Below are 19,148 nucleotides of genomic sequence, written 5' to 3' on the forward strand. Positions count from 1 at the left end.
TCCATCCAGTCAGATTGGACAGGAGGTGGAGATTCCACCATGTTGCATTCATCCATCCAGTCAGATTGGACAGGAGGTGGAGATTCCACCATGTTGCATTCATCCATCCAGTCAGATTGGACAGGAGGTGGACGTTCCACCATGTTGCATTCATCCATCCAGTCAGATTGGACAGGAGGTGGAGATTCCACCATGTTGCATTCATCCATCCAGTCAGATTGGACAGGAGGTGGACGTTCCACCATGTTGCATTCATCCATCCAGTCAGATTGGACAGGAGGTGGAGATTCCACCATGTTACTTTCATCCATCCAGTCAGATTGGACAGGAGGTGGAGATTCCACCATGTTGCATTCATCCATCCAGTCAGATTGGACAGGAGGTGGAGATTCCACCATGTTGCATTCATCCATCCAGTCAGATTGGACAGGAGGTGGAGATTCCACCATGTTGCATTCATCCATCCAGTCAGATTGGACAGGAGGTGGAGATTCCACCATGTTGCATTCATCCATTCAGTCAGATTGGACAGGAGGTGGACGTTCCACCATGTTGCATTCATCCATCCAGTCAGTCCTGTCAGATCTGTAAAGGCGAGCGAACGTGGGCTGAGTGGGGAAAACAACAACTTTCTGGAATGAAAAGCAATTTTACCTGGTCAAAGACATTTCAGACCACAACCTTATTATTCATGGACCAAGAAGGCCAGGTGGTTCCTGTTCCAAGCCTTTGGGGACAGTTGACACAGAACAACGCCCTATGGACACATAGAGTGACACGACATACGGTAAATATTGTGCATACATACAGTGCCTTTAAATATCCACGGAGTCACATGCAGTGCATACAGACAGACACAGAGACAGACAGACAGTCGACTATACTGTAGCAACATTGTGAGGGAGGGAATGTCAGGTGTAGAATGATGCCTATGTGATTTAAGACTATGGAAGTCAGCTGAGCTAAAGCCTAGGGGTTTGTTCTGGGAGCTAACACGAGTTTGTCCTCAAGTCGCGAACCATCTCTGTTACAGTGTAAACATACATTGGTATAATGTCCACAGGTGAGTGACTATAAAATGTAAATATAAGATAGTAGAATAATAATAAAAAATAACAGATTAACACATTTAGATACAGTTTAAAACATTAAACAGCAGGAGCGCTAGTCAGGTAATGTTTCCCTCCTGAAGTAAACCCAGAACCAAAAGTTCAGTTAAAAATTAGGAATGGCTCAAAGCACCTGATGCATGTTCAATAGATTGCTTTTGATTAAACAATTGATCTTTTAAATAGGAGGTTAAAAAAAAACATTTATTTTAAAGGGGTGGTTAGAAAATCATTCTTAAAGGGGTGGCCTTCTGATACAGAAATGAAAGGAATCCCTTTATGCCCACAACATATAAAAGATTGCTTTGTATCATGTCCGGTCTGTTCATCAAGTCCTCTTAGTGTTTTTGATTTGATTTTTTCCACTGAAAACGACATTTTCCATGTGTGTCCTTCAGTACTTGCACTCTCTTGTCTGTTTACTGTTCATGATATAAATCAAAACAAACGTCATTAAAATAACAGATAGTTGTCCTTCACAGAGGTGTTTGGGTTCTGGCTGGTCTGTCTTCCTGTCTTCCTGTTTTTGCTGCAGAGAGAGGAAGTGAGGTCATTTAACTGTAAGGCCCACTCCCCAGGCTCACAGTGTGATTGGCTTACTCCATGCCATTCCGCAGCATCTGATTGGCCGCGATGAGCATGACGCTGATAATGAAGGCCATGGCAAAGGCGCAGATCAGGCTCTTCCTCACGCATGTCTGTCTGTTCTTCTTCTTAGGATGGACTAAATAAGAGAAGAGATGAGAGGAGAGAAGAGGAGGGGAAGAGGAGAGAAGAGGAGAGAAGAGGAGAGAAGAGGGGAAGAGGAGAGAAGAGGAGGGGAAGAGGAGAGAAGAAGAGAGGAAGAGGAGAGAAGAGGAGGGGAAGAAGAGTGAAGAGGAGGGGAAGAGGAGGGGAAGAGGAGAGAAGAGGAGAGAAGAGGAGAGAAGAGGAGGGGAAGGGGAGAGAAGAGGAGGGGAAGAGGAGAGAAGATGAGGAGAAGAGGAGGGGAAGAGGGAAGAAGAGGAGGGGAAGAGGAGAGGAAGAGGAGGGGAAGAGGAGAGAAGAGGCGGGGGGAGAGAAGAGGAGGGGAAGAGGAGAGAAGAGGAGGGGAAGAGGGGAGAAGAGGAAGGGAAGAGGAGAGAAGAGGAGGGGAAGAGGAGAGAAGAGGAGGGGAAGAGGAGAGAAGAGGAGGGGAAGAGGAGAGAAGAAGAGGAGAGAAGAGGTGAGAAGAGGAGAGAAGAGGAGAGAAGAGGAGGGGAAGAGGGGAGAAGAGGAGGGGAAGAGGAAAGGAAGAGGAGGGGAAGAGGAGAGAAGAGGAGGGGAAGAGGAGAGAAGAGGAGGGGAAGAGGAGAGAAGAGGAGGGGAAGAGGGGAGAGGGGGAGGAGAAGAGGAGAGAAGAGGATCAGCCTAGAGCAGTACAGAAACCAGTCTAGAACAGCACAGACATCAGCCTGGAGCAGCACAGACATCAGCCTGGAACAGCACAGACATCAGCCTGGAGCAGCACAGACATCAGCCTGGAAGAGCACAGACACTAGCCTAGAACAGCACAGACATCAGCCTGGAACAGCACAGACATCAGCCTGGAGCAGCACAGACATCAGCCTGGAACAGCACAGACATCAGCCTAGAACAGCACAGACATCAGCCTGGAACAGCACAGACATCAGCCTGGAACAGCACAGACACTAGCCTAGAACAGCACAGACATCAGCCTGGAACAGCACAGACACTAGCCTAGAACAGCACAGACATCAGCCTAGAACAGCACAGACATCAGCCTGGAACAGCACAGACATCAGCCTGGAACAGCACAGACATCAGCCTGGAACAGCACAGACACTAGCCTAGAACAGCACAGACATCAGCCTGGAACAGCACAGACATCAGCCTAGAAGAGCACAGACACTAGCCTAGAACAGCACAGACATCAGCCTGGAAGAGCACAGACACTAGCCTAGAACAGCACAGACATCAGCCTGGAACAGCACAGACATCAGCCTGGAGCAGCACAGACATCAGCCTAGAACAGCACAGACATCAGCCTGGAACAGCACAGACATCAGCCTGGAACAGCACAGACACTAGCCTAGAACAGCACAGACATCAGCCTGGAACAGCACAGACATCAGCCTAGAACAGCACAAACATCAGCCTGGAGCAGCACAGACATCAGCCTGGAGCAGCCCAGACACTAGCCTAGAACAGCACAGACATCAGCCTGGAACAGCACAGACACTAGCCTAGAGCAGCACAGACATCAGCCTGGAACAGCACAGACACTAGCCTAGAACAGCACAGACATCAGCCTGGAACAGCACAGACACTAGCCTAGAACAGCACAGACATCAGCCTGGAGCAGCCCAGACACCAGCCGAGAGCAGCACAGACATCAGCCTGGAGCAGCCCAGACACTAGTCTAGAGCAGTACAGACATCAGCCTAGAGCAGCACAGACATCAGCCTGGAGCAGCACAGACACTAGCCTAGAGCAGTACAGAAACCAGCCTAGAGCAGTACAGACATCAGCCTGGAGCAGCACAGACATCAGCCTGGAACAGCACAGACATCAGCCTGGAACAGCACAGACATCAGCCTGGAACAGCACAGACATCAGCCTGGAACAGCACAGACATCAGCCTGGAACAGCACAGACATCAGCCTGGAAGAGCACAGACATCAGCCTGGAAGAGCACAGACATCAGCCTAGAACAGCACAGACATAAACCTGGAGCAGCACAGACATCAGCCTGGAGCAGCACAGACATCAGCCTGGAACAGCACAGACATCAGCCTGGAACAGCACAGACATCAGCCTGGAAGAGCACAGACACTAGCCTAGAACAGCACAGACATCAGCCTGGAACAGCACAGACATCAGCCTGGAACAGCACAGACATCAGCCTGGAACAGCACAGACATCAGCCTGGAAGAGCACAGACACTAGCCTAGAACAGCACAGACATCAGCCTGGAACAGCACAGACATCAGCCTAGAACAGCACAGACATCAGCCTGGAACAGCACAGACATCAGCCTGGAACAGCACAGACACTAGCCTAGAACAGCACAGACATCAGCCTGGAACAGCACAGACATCAGCCTAGAACAGCACAGACATCAGCCTGGAGCAGCACAGACATCAGCCTGGAGCAGCCCAGACACTAGCCTAGAACAGCACAGACATCAGCCTGGAACAGCACAGACACTAGCCTAGAGCAGCACAGACATCAGCCTGGAACAGCACAGACACTAGCCTAGAACAGCACAGACATCAGCCTGGAACAGCACAGACACTAGCCTAGAACAGCACAGACATCAGCCTGGAGCAGCCCAGACACCAGCCTAGAGCAGCACAGACATCAGCCTGGAGCAGCCCAGACACCAGCCTAGAGCAGCACAGACATCAGCCTAGAGCAGCACAGACATCAGCCTGGAGCAGCACAGACACTAGCCTAGAGCAGTACAGAAACCAGCCTAGAACAGCACAGACATCAGCCTGGAGCAGTACAGACATCAGCCTGGAACAGCACAGACATCAGCCTAGAACAGCACAGACATCAGCCTGGAACAGCACAGACATCAGCCTGGAACAGCACAGACACTAGTCTAGAGCAGTACAGACATCAGCCTGGAACAGCACAGACATCAGCCTAGAACAGCACAGACATCAGCCTGGAACAGCACAGACACTAGCCTAGAACAGCACAGACATCAGCCTGGAGCAGCCCAGACACCAGCCTAGAGCAGCACAGACATCAGCCTGGAGCAGCCCAGACACCAGCCTAGAGCAGCACAGACATCAGCCTGGAGCAGCACAGACATCAGCCTGGAGCAGTACAGAAACCAGCCTAGAGCAGTACAGACATCAGCCTGGAGCAGCCCAGACACCAGCCTAGAGCAGTACAGACATCAGCCTAGAGCAGCACAGACATCAGCCTGGAGCAGTACAGAAACCAGCCTAGAGCAGTACAGACATCAGCCTGGAACAGCCCAGACACTAGCCTAGAGCAGCACAGAAACCAGCCTAGAGCAGTACAGACATCAGCCTGGAACAGCCCAGACACTAGCCTAGAGCAGCACAGAAACCAGCCTAGAGCAGCACAGACATCAGCCTGGAGCAGCCCAGACATCAGCCTAGAGCAGCACAGACACTAGCCTAGAGCAGTACAGACATCAGCCTGGAGCAGCACAGACACCAGCCTGAAGCAGACCAGACATCAGCCTGGAGCAGCCCAGACCAGACACACAGAGACAGTAACCCAGACACACACAGATGTGTCTAATGGAGTCCGACAGACTGAATTCCCACAGGGTCGGATAAAGAGAAGGAAGAAGAAAGGGTAGGAGGATAGAGACATGAGAGGAAGGGAGAGAGAGAGATAGGAAGGATTGAGGGAGAGGGCAGAAGGAGAGGAAGATAATCTTTGGTTTAGCTTCCAATTTCACTTTTGGTTTCTTCTCTCTCTCCCTTCCCCTCTGCACTCCACTCCTGTTTCTCTTCCATTATCTTCTCTCCCAGACCCTCCTTTTCTCTCCTTCGCTCATTTACTGGAATCCCTTCATCTCGTTCTCGACATTTACATTTCAACCATTTATCCTATCCAGAGTGACAAGACGAACTACAGTTAAATTCCCTGTTCAAGGACACATCGGCAGATTTCTTACCTAGTTGGATCAGGGATTTGAACCAGCAACCTTTCGGTTACTGGCCCTACACTCTTAACTGCTAGGCTCTCTGTCTCTGTCTCTGTCTCAATTGTTTTCCTCAAACTTTGTCTGGTCGTGGCAGACTAGCAGTCTTTCTCTCCTTCCTTCCTTCATCATCTCTCACTCTCCTCACTTCCTCTTCTTTCTCTCTGAGAGTTACCTATCTAATAAAACACAGAGGGTTTTCTTTAATGGAAGCTTAACTAATGCAAATTTGGTAAGTGTGGTGTACCGCAAGTCAGCTGGCAAGGGCCATTATTGTTTTCTGTTTTTACTAATGACCTTCCATTGACATTGAATAAAGCATGTGTGTCAGTTGGTCCTGAACAGAGCAGCACGTATTGCACTTAGATGTACACGGAGGGCGAATGTCAGCAACTTCGTAAACATTAACATGCATGTCAATCTCTCCTGGCTCAAAGTTGAGGAGAGATTGAATGTATCACCATTGGTCTTTATGCGAGGTATTGATGTGTTGAAGGTACAGAACTGTCTGTTCAAACAGTTGACACACAGTTTGGACACTGATCTGTTCAACACAAGACATGAAATCAGAGGTCTCTTCACAGTCCCCAGGTCCAGAAAAGAGGCTGAGAAACACACAGAGCCATGACTACATCCAGAAAAAAACAGATAAAGAACACCTTACAACACAACAGGGATTGTGAACAGACACAAACATTTTAATATATCTTGCATTGTAATTTGCACTGTGTTATGTATTGTATCATGTAGGTAAGAGGCCTTGAACAAATCTTTGGCTTGTGTGATCCGGAACGGCTCATAGGGCAGGAGCCATCACCTGTTTCTGAAACGTGAGGCAGAGGCAGGAGATTATGTATATTATGTAGTGTTATGTATATTACGTATATTATGTAGGATTATGTAGTATTATGTATGTTATGTATATTATGTAGTATTATGCATATTATGTAGTATTATGTATATTATGTAGGATTATGTAGTATTATGAATGTTATTTATATTATGTAGTATTATGTACATTATGTATATTATGTAGTATTATGTATATTATGTAGTATTATGTATATTATGTAGTATTATGTATATTATGTAGTATTATGTAGTATTATGTATATTATGTAGTATTATGTATATTATGTAGTATTATGTAGTATTATGTATATTATGTAGTATTATGTATATTATGTAGTATTATGTATATTACGTATACACTGTGTCTCTCTCTACCCTGCTCTCTGTCACCCCCCTCCCCCTCCCCCAACTCCCTCTCTCACCTCCCTCGTATTCGGGGCAGTTCCCTGTCTCGTTGAGGCTCTCCTCTTCGTTGATGATGATGTTCTCGATGTCCTTCATCGTCAGGTGGTCTCGGAATGCGTGAAACAGAACCTGCTTCAGCTCGTCCAGGGACATCTGCTGGATGTCAAACTGCAGGGGCAAGACACACACAGATACACACCAAGGTCAAATCATATAATTTTTTTCCCCTTCTCATTTGTGTGTGTGTGTGTTTGTGTATATGTGTGTGTATTTGTGTGTGTGTGTGTGTGTGTGTTAGTGTGCGTGCGTGTGTGTGAAAGTGATTTATGACGCTCTGAGCGGAGCAAGTCTCATTCCAATCAAAAGTCAGTATGAGGTCTCTGAGGTTTTCATTTCTAAATGTATAATTCATTTTACTTTTTGGAGTGTTCTACTCTGCATCTGCCCCTCCCTCCCACCCTACCTCCCTCCCTTCCTAATACGGGAGAGGGGAAAAAGGAGAGAGATAGAAAGAAAGACAGGGAGTAGGAGAGAGAGAGAAAAATAAAGGGATGGAGTGAGTGAGTGAGAGAGAAAAAGAGAGAGAAAGAGAGAAAAAGGAAAAAACAAAGAGGGAGTAAGAGAGAGAGAGAGGGAGAGAGAGGGAGAGAAGGAGAGAGAGAGGGAGAGAGAGAGAGGGAGTGAGAGGGAGAGAGGGAGTGAGTGAGAGGGAGTGAGAGGGAGTGAGAGGGAGAGAGGGAGAGAGAGAGGGAGAGAGAGAGAGGGAGTGAGAGGGAGAGAGGGAGTGAGAGGGAGAGAGGGAGAACTATTTTGTTCCCCTGCCACTATGGACAGAATGACCTGAGAAGCAGGTACACCTGAGGAGGGAATGAGAGTAGAGTAGCAGGTACACCTGTGGAGTGAATGAGAAGAGAGTAGCAGGTATACCTGTGGAGTGAATGAGAGGAGAGTAGCAGGTACACCTGTGGAGTGAATGAGAAGGAGAGTAGAGGTATACCTGTGGAGTGAGAGGGTACACCTGTGGAGTGAATGAGAGGAGAGTAGCAGGTATACCTGTGGAGTGAATGAGAGGAGAGTAGCAGGTATACCTGTGGAGTGAATGAGAGAGAGTAGCAGGTACACCTGTGGAGTGAATGAGAGGTAATGACCTGTGGGAGTGAATGAGAGGAGAGTAGCAGGTAGTGGTGAATGAGAGGAGAGTAGCAGGTATACCTTTGTGGAGTGAATGAGAGGAGAGTAGCAGGTACACCTGTGGACTTTGGTACAGAATGACCTGAGAGTAGCAGGTACACCTGTGGAGTGAATGAGAGGAGAGAGTAGCAGGTATACCTGTGGAGGAATGAGAGGAGAGTAGCAGGTACACCTGTGGAGTGAATGAGAAGAGAGTAGCAGGTACACCTGTGGAGTGAATGAGAGGAGAGTAGCAGGTACACCTGTGGAGTGAATGAGAGGAGAGTAGCAGGTATACCTGTGGAGTGAATGAGAGAGAGTAGCAGGTACACCTGTGGAGTGAATGAGAGGCAGGTACCTGTGGAGTGAATGAGAGGAGAGTAGCAGGTACACCTGTGGAGTGAATGAGAGGAGAGTAGCAGGTATACCTGTGGAGTGAATGAGAGGAGAGTAGCAGGTACACCTGTGGAGTGAATGAGAGGAGAGTAGCAGGTATACCTGTGGAGGGAATGAGAGGAGAGTAGCAGGTACACCTGTGGAGTGAATGAGAGGAGAGTAGCAGGTACACCTGTGGAGGGAATGAGAGGAGAGTAGCAGGTACACCTGTGGAGTGAATGAGAGGAGAGTAGCAGGTACACCTGTGGAGGGAATGAGAGGAGAGTAGCAGGTACACCTGTGGAGGGAATGAGAGGAGAGTAGCAGGTACACCTGTGGAGTGAATGAGAGGAGAGTAGCAGGTATATCTGTGGAGTGAAGGATGGGCCAGAATATACCTGAGAGGATGGGCTCCCACTCCAAGGGACCACACACACACACACACACACACACACACACACACACACACACACACACACACACACACACACACACACACACACCACACTAAATGTTGATCTGCCGTTCGTCTGCCGTTTGTTGCCGTACGTTTTAGGGACCACAAGCTGGTGGACGTCTGACTGATGTCATTTTCACGTTATTCTACCTGTAGAATTGGTTTGCAGTCGGTTTAAAAGTTACGGCTGGCACTCTGTTCAGAGGTGCTAAGTACTCTCGGCCCGCAAACATTACCAGTGTGTCCGTGCCCTAAGATCTCCCTCTCTCCTTCTGGGGCCCATTCCCCAATCCCTAAAACCTCCAAGCCCTATGTCTTATAAAATGAGATGTGATTGGTATAAAGTGATATGGTGAAAATTCGACCTAGCCTATCAGAGAACAAGATGAAACTATTACATTAATATAATCCTCTCAGATCTCCACAACTGCATATTATGGTTTGAGGGTTGATTTGGGCCCAGGTGTCTCTCTACCCAGGTGTCTCTCTACCCAGGTGTCTCTCAACCCAGGTGTTTCTCTACCCAGGTGTCTCTCTACCCAGGTGTCTCTCTACCCAGGTGTTTCTCTACCCATGTGTCTCTCTACCCAGGTGTCTCTCTACCCAGGTGTTTCTCTACCCATGTGTCTCTCTACCCAGGTGTCTCTCTACCCAGGTGTTTTTTATTTGTTACTGTTGCCCTGAGGTTTGCTCTTTTGAAGGGTTTAAATCCAGGTCAGTTGTCAGTTTTAAATCAATGTACAAATTAGAAGAGAATGATTCATTGATTGATTGATTAATTAATGGGATGTGTGTATTCAGTGGTGGGCCGTCAGGGCCAGCAAGGCCTTCTCTGCTGGCCTAAACATTATCAGAATATATATTTTTTTTAAATATATTTTCCCACAAATATGTATTAAATTATTCCCCAGAGTAAGAGTTACACTCTTCATTTCATAGCGTTCCTCTTGGTTGCACTGCTTCCAGCCCCAGGTTGAGATTTGGAGGGCTGGTATTTATGTTAGATATTTTATCCAATCATATTCAGCCATCATGTGTTGCCAGGGGTCTAAAATCTGCCCTCAGGCCCTCAGAATCAACAGTGCGGGCGCTTGTAGCTTAAAGTGAATGGAAATTAAAATGTAGTGTCAACCAATCAGCTTTAAAGTTGGCTATTGTACGTCTGCTGGCTGGCTCCAGTGTTACACAGGAGCCAGCTAGCAGGCGTAGTGCGTGCTCGTTTTTTGATTGGATTACCAATATTGAGAGGCAGGTCCTATATGGGCAGGTCTTAGAACTAGGAAGCTGAAATTGATCAACAAATTAAGTTGCGTACTACTAAGCTGTTTTTTCAACCCACAATGGCGGAAGGAGAAGATATCGATTTGGTCGAGGATATAATTATAACTCCATTCTCAAGACAAACTTTTCAAGAAAAGTTAGACATTGTCAGGAGAGGTAGACGCCGCCTGTCACAGGCGGGAAAGGGGTTCGTTCGCTACTTTCAATTATGGGCGCTATCAATGACTCACAGGTCTCTCTGAATGTCTGTCTCTCTGCTGTTATCACTCTATCCTGTCTGTCTCTCTGCTGTTATCACTCTATCCTGTCTGTCTCTCTGCTGTTATCACTCTATCCTGTCTGTCTCTCTGCTGTTATCACTCTATCCTGTCTGTCTCTCTGCTGTTATCACTCTATCCTGTCTGTCTCCCTGATGTCATCACTCTATCCTGTCTGTCTCTCTGCTGTCATCACTCTATCCTGTCTGTCTCTCTGATGTTATCACTCTATCCTGTCTGTCTCTCTGATGTCATCACTCTATCCTGTCTGTCTCTATGCTGTTATCATTCTATCCTGTCTGTCTCTCTGCTGTTATCACTCTATCCTGTCTGTCTCTCTGCTGTTATCCAATATCCTGTCTGTCTCTAATCACACCACACACAGGCTGTGTTCAAAATTGCACCCTATTCACTCAATGGGCAAAAGTAGTGTATTTTAAATTGAAAAGGGTTCTATTTGGTACGCAGACACAATCAATGGGATATCTCCACCACTTGCATTATCGACGTCCTGCCAGTGGTATTATAGCAAAATGGGTGGTATTAAAGCAGAATGGAGACATTACAGAGTGTTCTGCCAGTGGTATTATAGCAGAATGGAGACAACATTACAGAGTGTCCTGCCAGTGGTATTAAAGCAGAATGGAGACATTACAGAGTGTCCTGCCAGTGGTATTAAAGCAGAATGGAGAGCATTACAGAGTGTCCTGCCAGTGGTATTATAGCAGAATGGAGACATTACAGAGTGTCCTGCCAGTGGTATTATAGCAGAATGGAGACGACATTACAGAGTGTCCTGCCAGTGGTATTATAGCAGAATGGAGACATTACAGAGTGTTCTGCAGGTGGTATTAAAGCAGAATGGAGACATTATTAGTGGTATTAGCAGAATGGAGACATTACAGAGTGTCCTGCCAGTGGTATTATAGCAGAATGGAGACAACATTACAGAGTGTCCTGCCAGTGGTATTATAGCAGAATGGAGACATTACAGAGTGTCCTGCCAGTGGTATTATAGCAGAATGGAGACAACATTACAGAGTGTCCTTGGTATTATAGCAGAATGAGTGTCCTGCCAGTGGTATTATAGCAGAATGGAGACAACATTACAGAGTGTCCTGCCAGTGGTATTATAGCAGAATGGAGACATTACAGAGTGTCCTGCCAGTGGTATTATAGCAGAATGGCCAGTGGTATTATAGCAGACCTGCCAGTGATATTATAGCAGAATGTGTGTCCTGCCAGTGGTATTATAGCAGAATGGAGACATTACAGAGTGTCCTGCCAGTGGTATTATAGCAGAATGGAGACATTACAGAGTGTTCTGCCAGTGGTATTATAGCAGAATGGAGACATTTACAGAGTGTTCTGCCAGTGGTATTATAGCAGAATGGAGACATTACAGAGTGTCCTGCCAGTGGTATGATATAGCAGAATGGAGACGAATTACAGAGTGTCCTGCCAGTGGTATTATAGCAGAATGGAGACATTACAGAGTGTCCTGCCAGTGGTATTATAGCAGAATGGAGACATTACAGAGTGTCCTGCCAGTGGTATTATAGCAGAATGGAGACATTACAGAGTGTCCTGCCAGTGGTATTAAAGCAGAATGGAGACATTACAGAGTGTCCTGTGGTATTATAGCAGAATGGAGACTGAATGGAGACATGTCCTGCCAGTGGTATTATAGCAGAATGGAGACATTACAGAGTGTCCTGCCAGTGGTATTATAGCAGAATGGAGACATTACAGAGTGTCCTGCCAGTGGTATTATAGAGAATGTCCTGCCAGTGGTATTATAGCAGAATGGAGACATTACAGAGTGTCCTGCCAGTGGTATTATAGCAGAATAGCAGAATGGATTATAGCAGAATGGAGACATTACAGAGTGTCCTGCCAGTGGTATTATAGCAGAATGGAGACATTACAGAGTGTCCTGCCAGTGGTATTATAGCAGAATGGAGACATTACAGAGTGTCCTGCCAGTGGTATTATAGCAGAATGGAGACATTACAGAGTGTCCTGCCAGTGGTATTATAGCAGAATGGAGACAGAGTGTCCTGGAGACCAGTGGTATTATAGCAGAATGGAGACATTACAGAGTGTCCTGCCAGTGGTATTATGGAGCAGAATGGAGACATTACAGAGTGTCCTGCCACAGAGGTCCTGTCCTGCCAGTGGTACTATATGGAGACATTACAGAGTGTCCTGAGTGGTATTATAGCAGAATGGAGACATTACAGAGTGTCCTGCCAGTGGTATTATAGCAGAATGGATAGCAGAATGGAATGGAGACATTACAGAGTGTCCTGCCAGTGGTATTATAGCAGAATGGAGACATTACAGAGTGTCCTGCCAGTGGTATTATAGCAGAATGGAGACATTACAGAGTGTCCTGCAAGTGGTATTATAGCAGAGGAGACATGTCCTGCCAGTGGTATTATAGCAGAATGGAGACATTACAGAGTGTCCTGCCAGTGGTATTAAAGCAGAATGGAGTGGTATTATAGCAGAATGGAGACATTACCTCCTGCCAGTGGTATTATAGCAGAATGGAGAGACATTACAGAGTGTTCTGCCAGTGGTATTATAGCAGAATGGAGACATTACAGAGTGTCCTGCCAGTGGTATTATAGCAGAATGGAGACGACATTACAGAGTGTCCTGCCAGTGGTATTATAGCAGAATGGAGACATTACAGAGTGTCCTGCCAGTGGTATTATAGCAGAATGGAGACATTACAGAGTGTCCTGCCAGTGGTATTATAGCAGAATGGAGACGACATTACAGAGTGTCCTGCCAGTGGTATTATAGCAGAATGGAGACGTTACAGAGTGTCCTGGAATAACAGACGGTTCGATCTCATCAAAAATAGACATTTAGGATTCTAAAAGTTTGTCTCATTTGGTCTGATTTACAGTTGTAACGTGGTGGTGTGTGTGTGTGTGTGTGTGTGTGTGTGTCTGTATGTGTGTGTCTGTATGTGTGTGTGTGTGTGTGTGTGTGTGTGTGTGTGTGTGTGTGTGTGTCTGTATGTGTGTGTGTGTGTGTCTGTATGTGTGTGTGTGTGTGTGTGTGTGTGTGTGTGTGTGTGTGTGTCTGTATGTGTGTGTGTGTGTGTATCTGTGTGTGTGTCTGTATGTGTGTGTGTGTCTGTATGTGTGTGGGTGTCTGTGTGTGTGTGTGTGTGTGTGTGTGTGTGTGTGTGTGTGTGTCTGTATGTATGTGTGTGTCTGTATGTATGTGTGTGTGTGTGTGTCTGTATGTATGTGTGTGTGTGTGTGTGTCTGTATTTGTGTGTGTGTCTGTATGTGTGTGTGTGTCTGTATGTGTGTGTGTGTCTGTATGTGTGTGTGTGTGTCTGTATCTGTGTGTGTGTCTGTATGTGTGTGTGTGTCTGTATGTGTGTGGGTGTCTCTGTGTGTGTGTGGGTGTCTCTGTGTGTGTCACATCCTGACCTTAGTTCCTTTTTTATGTCTCTAATTTAGTTTGGTCAAGGCGTGAGTTGGGGTGGGCATTCTATGTTTGTTCTGTGTGTTTATAGTTCTATGTGTTTGGCCTGGTATGGTTCCCAATCAGAGGCAGCTGTCAATCGTTGTCAATCATTGAGAACCATACTTAGGCAGCCTGTTTTCCCACTATGGGTTGTGGGTAGTTGTTTTCTGTGTCTGTGTTTTCACCATACAGAACTGTTTCAATTTTCGCTGTTTCACGTTTGTTATTTTGTGTTCAGTTGTAATATATTTAACATGGACACGTACCACGCTGCATATTGGTATGCTGCTTACTGATCCTCCCTATTCCTGTTCCCCAGATGAAGAAGATTTTTACAGTGTGTGTGTGTGTGTGTGTGTGTGTGTGTGTGTGTGTGTGTGTGAGGAGGACAAAGAACAGAAAAGTTCTATTGATTCCAATCTCAGCGCACGTGTCACCTTTCTAAGTGATTTACACCTCAATTACACACACACACACACACACACACACACACACACACACACACACACACACACACACACACACACACACACACACACACACACACACACACACACACACACACACACCGCTAGAATAATACAGGAATAGAAACATCCCAGGGAAGGGATAGAATGATTCCACCCCCTCACACCCACAGGGTCGATGAGGACAAGTCAGAGTGGTAGAAGATGCTGTATATATTAGAAGACTCTCATAGCCTGCATCTGCATTGCTTTGCTCTGAGGGTTTTTAGGCTGGGTTTCTGTAAAGCACTTTGAGACTGCGGATGTAAAAAGGGCTTTATAAAATACATGTGATTAATTGATAAGACATCCATATTTAGCGGGGGGTGAACAGTTTAAATGACATATGAAGATAAGGTCAATAATCAGTGAAGATGAAATCAATCATCTCCAGTCAATGAGTGACGTCGGGGGTCAAGGGTCATGCAGGGTCAGTCTGAACAAAACACTCAGCATACAGACTCACTCTACACAGTCTCTAAGTAACTGTTGAATACTGTTATACAACACAACACTTCACTCCAACTACAATAACTGCTGTCTGCTGTCATCACCACGATAGATGGCAAGCAAATCAAACAATACTTGGATGTAGCCATCTGTATTGAACAAAAACAAATATGAAATACATTAATTAGGTGCTAATCTATGGATTTCACATGACTGGGAATGCAGATATACATCTGTTGGTCACAGATACCTTAAAAAAGTTAGGGGGTGGATCAGAAACCATTTGTCTCATGCAGCACGACATAGAGTTGATCAGGCTGTTGATTGTGGCCTGTGGAATGTTGTCCCACTCCTCTTCAATGGCTGTGCAAAGTGAAGTTATTGGATATGGGTGGGAACTCGAACACACTGTCGTACACGTCGATCCAGAGCATCCCAAACATGCTCAATGGCTGACATGGTGAGTGTGCAGGCCATGGAAGAACTGGGACATTTTCAGCTTCCAGGAATTGTTTACAGATCCTTGCGACATGGGGCTGTGCATTATCATGCTGAATGAGGTGATGGCTGCGGATGAATGGAACAACAATGGGCCTCAGGATTTTGTCACGATATCTCTGTGCATTCAAATTGCCATAGATTAAATGCAATTGTGTACTTTGTCTGTAGCTTATGCCTGCCCATACCATAACCCCACCACTATCATGGGGCACTCTGTTCACAACGTTGACATCAGCAAACCGCTCACCCACACGACATCATACACTTGTGAGGCCAGTTGGACGTACTGCCCATTTCTCTACAATGATGCTGGAGGAGGCTTATGGTAGAGAAATTAACATTAAATGATCTGGAAACAGCTCCTGTAGACATTCCTGCAGTCAACATGCCAATTGCACGCTCCTTCAAAACTTGAGACATCTGTGGCATTTTAGAGTGGCCTTTCATTGTCCCCAGCACAAGGTGCACCTGTGTAAGTATCATGCTGTTTTCAGCTTCTTGAAATGCCACACCTGTCAGGTGGATGGATTATCTTGGCAAAGGAGAAATGCTGTCTGTCTGTCTGTCTGTCTGTCAGTCAGTCAGTCGGTCAGTCAGTCGGTCAGTTGGTCAGTCTCATTTCAAAGGCAAGACAAGCCTGTGTTAACACACGCACGCACACACACACACACAGATTGGAAGAGAGGACGTGCTGAGACCTGTCAGAGCCTGTTGTTTTCAGTCAACCCTGCTGTGTGATGTAGCATATGTGTGTGTGTGTGTGTGTGTGTGTGTGTGTGTGTGTGTGTGTGTGTGTGTGTGTGTGTGTGTGTGTGTGTGTGTATGTGTGTGTGTGTGTGTTTGTGTTTGTGTGTGTGTGCGCATGTGTGTTTGTTTGTGTGTGTTTGTGTGTGTGCTTGTGTGTGTGTGTGTATTGTGTGTGTGTGTGTGTGTTTGTGTACGTGTGTTTGTGTGTGTGTGTGTTAACAGTAAGTGACAGACTGAGGGTGTCCAGACACATCAATCACAGCCAGATAGACGTTCGTGCTGTCCTTGTGTCTCACAACTGATAATTCACGGTTGTGTGTGTTTCTTTTACCTCTTCCTGATTTCTCCAAGTTTGTTTCCGGATCGACAAGCCCAGGGCCCATATTCACATCTTAGAGTAGGAGTGCTGATCTAGGATCAGTTTAGCATTTTAAATCACAATGAAAACGATTCTATAGACAGATGGGACCAACTCTGATCTGTGAATACAGGCACTCTCTGTTGTCTCTGGACATGATTTTTATCAGTGTCAGATTCTCAGCTTTTTTTCTATCATGGGGGGGGAAGGGGTTAATTATGCAAATATCAACAGTGTTGCTGCTATGTGGTCCTGGCAGGGATCTATCAACTAGGGGTTACACAGCAGATATCAGAAGGACTTCAACCTCAAGTCACAACTGATTACATTCAGAAGGACTCTGGGGTTCCATTCAGTCTCTCCAGACCACACAGGCTTTCCATTCACCTCTTCACTGATTTCTCCAAGGGATTACGGATATCAGAAGGACTCTGTTCCATTCAGTCTTCCGGGATTACACAGCAGATATCAGAAGGACTCTGCCTCTCCAGGGCCCATATCAGAAGGACTCCATTCATCTTAGAGGGATTAGGAGTGCTGATTACTATCAGAAGGACTCTGGGGTTCCATTCAGTTTTACACAGCAGATATCAGAAGGACTATGGGGTTCCATTCAGTCTCTCCAGACAGGGATTACAAGCAGATATCAGAAGGACTATGGGGTTCCATATAGTCTCTCCAGACAGGGATTACAGATATCAGAAGGACTCATACTCTCTCCAGACAGGGATTACACAGCAGATATCAGAAGGACTCTGGGGTTCCAATACAGACAGGGATTACAACAGATATCAGAAGGACTCTGTTCCATTCAGTCTCTGACAGACATGATTTTTATAGTCTCTCAGATTCTATCAGAAGGACTCTTTTTCAGTCTCTCCAGACAGGGATTACACAGCAGATATCAGGGACTCTGGGGTTCATTCAGTCTCTCCAGACAGGGATTACACAGCAGATATCAGAAGGACTCTGGGGTTCATTCAGTCTCTCCAGACAGGGATTACACAGCAGATATCAGAAGGACTCTGGGGTTCCATTCAGTCTCTCCAGACAGGGATTACACAGCAGATATCAGAAGGACTATGGGGTTCCATTCAGTCTCTCCAGACAGGGATTACAGTATCAGGTTCCATTCAGTCTCTCCAGACAGGGTTACACAGCAGATATCAGAAGGACTCTGGGGTTCCATTCAGTCTCTCCAGACAGGGGTTACACAGCAGATATCAGAAGGACTCTGGGGTTCCATTCAGTCTCTCCAGACACACAGCAGATATCACACATTCAGTCTCTCCAGACACACAGCAGATATCACTCTGGGGTTCCATTCACACACCACACATATCACACACTCTCCAGACACACAGCAGATATCACACCATTCACACACACAGACACACACTCTCCAGACAGGGATTACACAGCACACACACACACACACACACACCACTCTCCAGACAGGGATTACACAACAGATATCAGAAGGACTCTGGGGTTCCATTCAGTCTCTCCAGACAGGGATTACACAGCAGATATCAGAAGGACTATGGGGTTCCATATAGTCTCTCCAGACAGGGATTACACCAGAGGACTCTGGGGTTCCATTCAAGGCAGGGATTTGCAGATATCAGAAGGACTATGGGGTTCCATTCAGTCTCTCCAGACAGGGATTACACAGTATCAGTGGGGTTTTAGTCTCTCCAGACAGCACAGCAGAGTGGGGTTCCATTCAGTCTCTCCAGACAGGGATTACAATCAGCAGATATCAGCAGGACTCTGTGGGTTCCATTCAGTCCTCCAGGCAGGGATTACACAGCAGATATCAGAAGGACTCTGGGGTTCCATTCAGTCTCCAGACAGGGATTACACAGCAGATATCAGAAGGACTCTTTCCATTCAGTCTCTCCAGACAGGGATTACACAGCAGATATCAGAAGGACTCTGGGGTTCCATTCAGTCTCTCCAGACAGGGATTACACAGCAGATATCAGAAGGACTCTGGGGTTCATTCAGTCTCTCAGACAGGGAGACAGATCTGGGGTTCCATTCAGTCTCTCCAGACAGGGATATCAGAAGGACTCTGGGGTTCCATTCAGTCTCTCCAGATTACACACAGATATCAGAAGGACTCTGGGGTTCCATTCAGTCTCTCCAGACAGGGATTACACAGCAGATATCAGAAGGACTCTGGGGTTCCATTCAGTCTCTCCAGACAGGGATTACACAGCAGATATCAGAAGGACTCTGGGGTTCCATTCAGTCTCTCCAGACAGGGATTACACAGCACATATCAGGACTCTGGGGTTCCATTCAGTCTCTCCAGACAGGGGTTATATCAGAAGGACATTCAGTCTCTCCAGGCAGGGATTACACACCAGATATCAGAAGGACTCAGAAGGACTATCTGGGGTTCCATTCAGTCTCTCCAGACAGGGATTACACAGCAGATATCAGAAGGACTCTGGGGTTCCATTCAGTCTCTCCAGACAGGGATTACACAGCAGATATCAGAA

General features: G+C 46.5%; 1 protein-coding gene across 1 annotated transcript in view; it reads right to left on the minus strand.

The window, feature by feature from the left end:
* Positions 1 to 792: 792 nt before the first annotated feature.
* Positions 793 to 19,148, minus strand: part of LOC135543854 (calcium-binding protein 8-like) — a 73,707-nt gene continuing 55,351 nt past the window's right edge. The window contains exons 5-6 of the mRNA XM_064971177.1: positions 7,059 to 7,209; positions 793 to 1,833 (exon numbers count right to left, since the gene is read on the minus strand). Of these exons, the coding sequence (XP_064827249.1) occupies positions 1,706 to 1,833; positions 7,059 to 7,209 (279 nt within the window). The 3' untranslated portion in view covers positions 793 to 1,705. The remainder of the gene's footprint in view (positions 1,834 to 7,058; positions 7,210 to 19,148) is intronic.

The sequence above is a fragment of the Oncorhynchus masou genome, chromosome 8, assembly GCF_036934945.1.
Source record: "Oncorhynchus masou masou isolate Uvic2021 chromosome 8, UVic_Omas_1.1, whole genome shotgun sequence".
In the NCBI taxonomy this organism is placed as follows: Eukaryota; Metazoa; Chordata; class Actinopteri; order Salmoniformes; family Salmonidae; genus Oncorhynchus; species Oncorhynchus masou.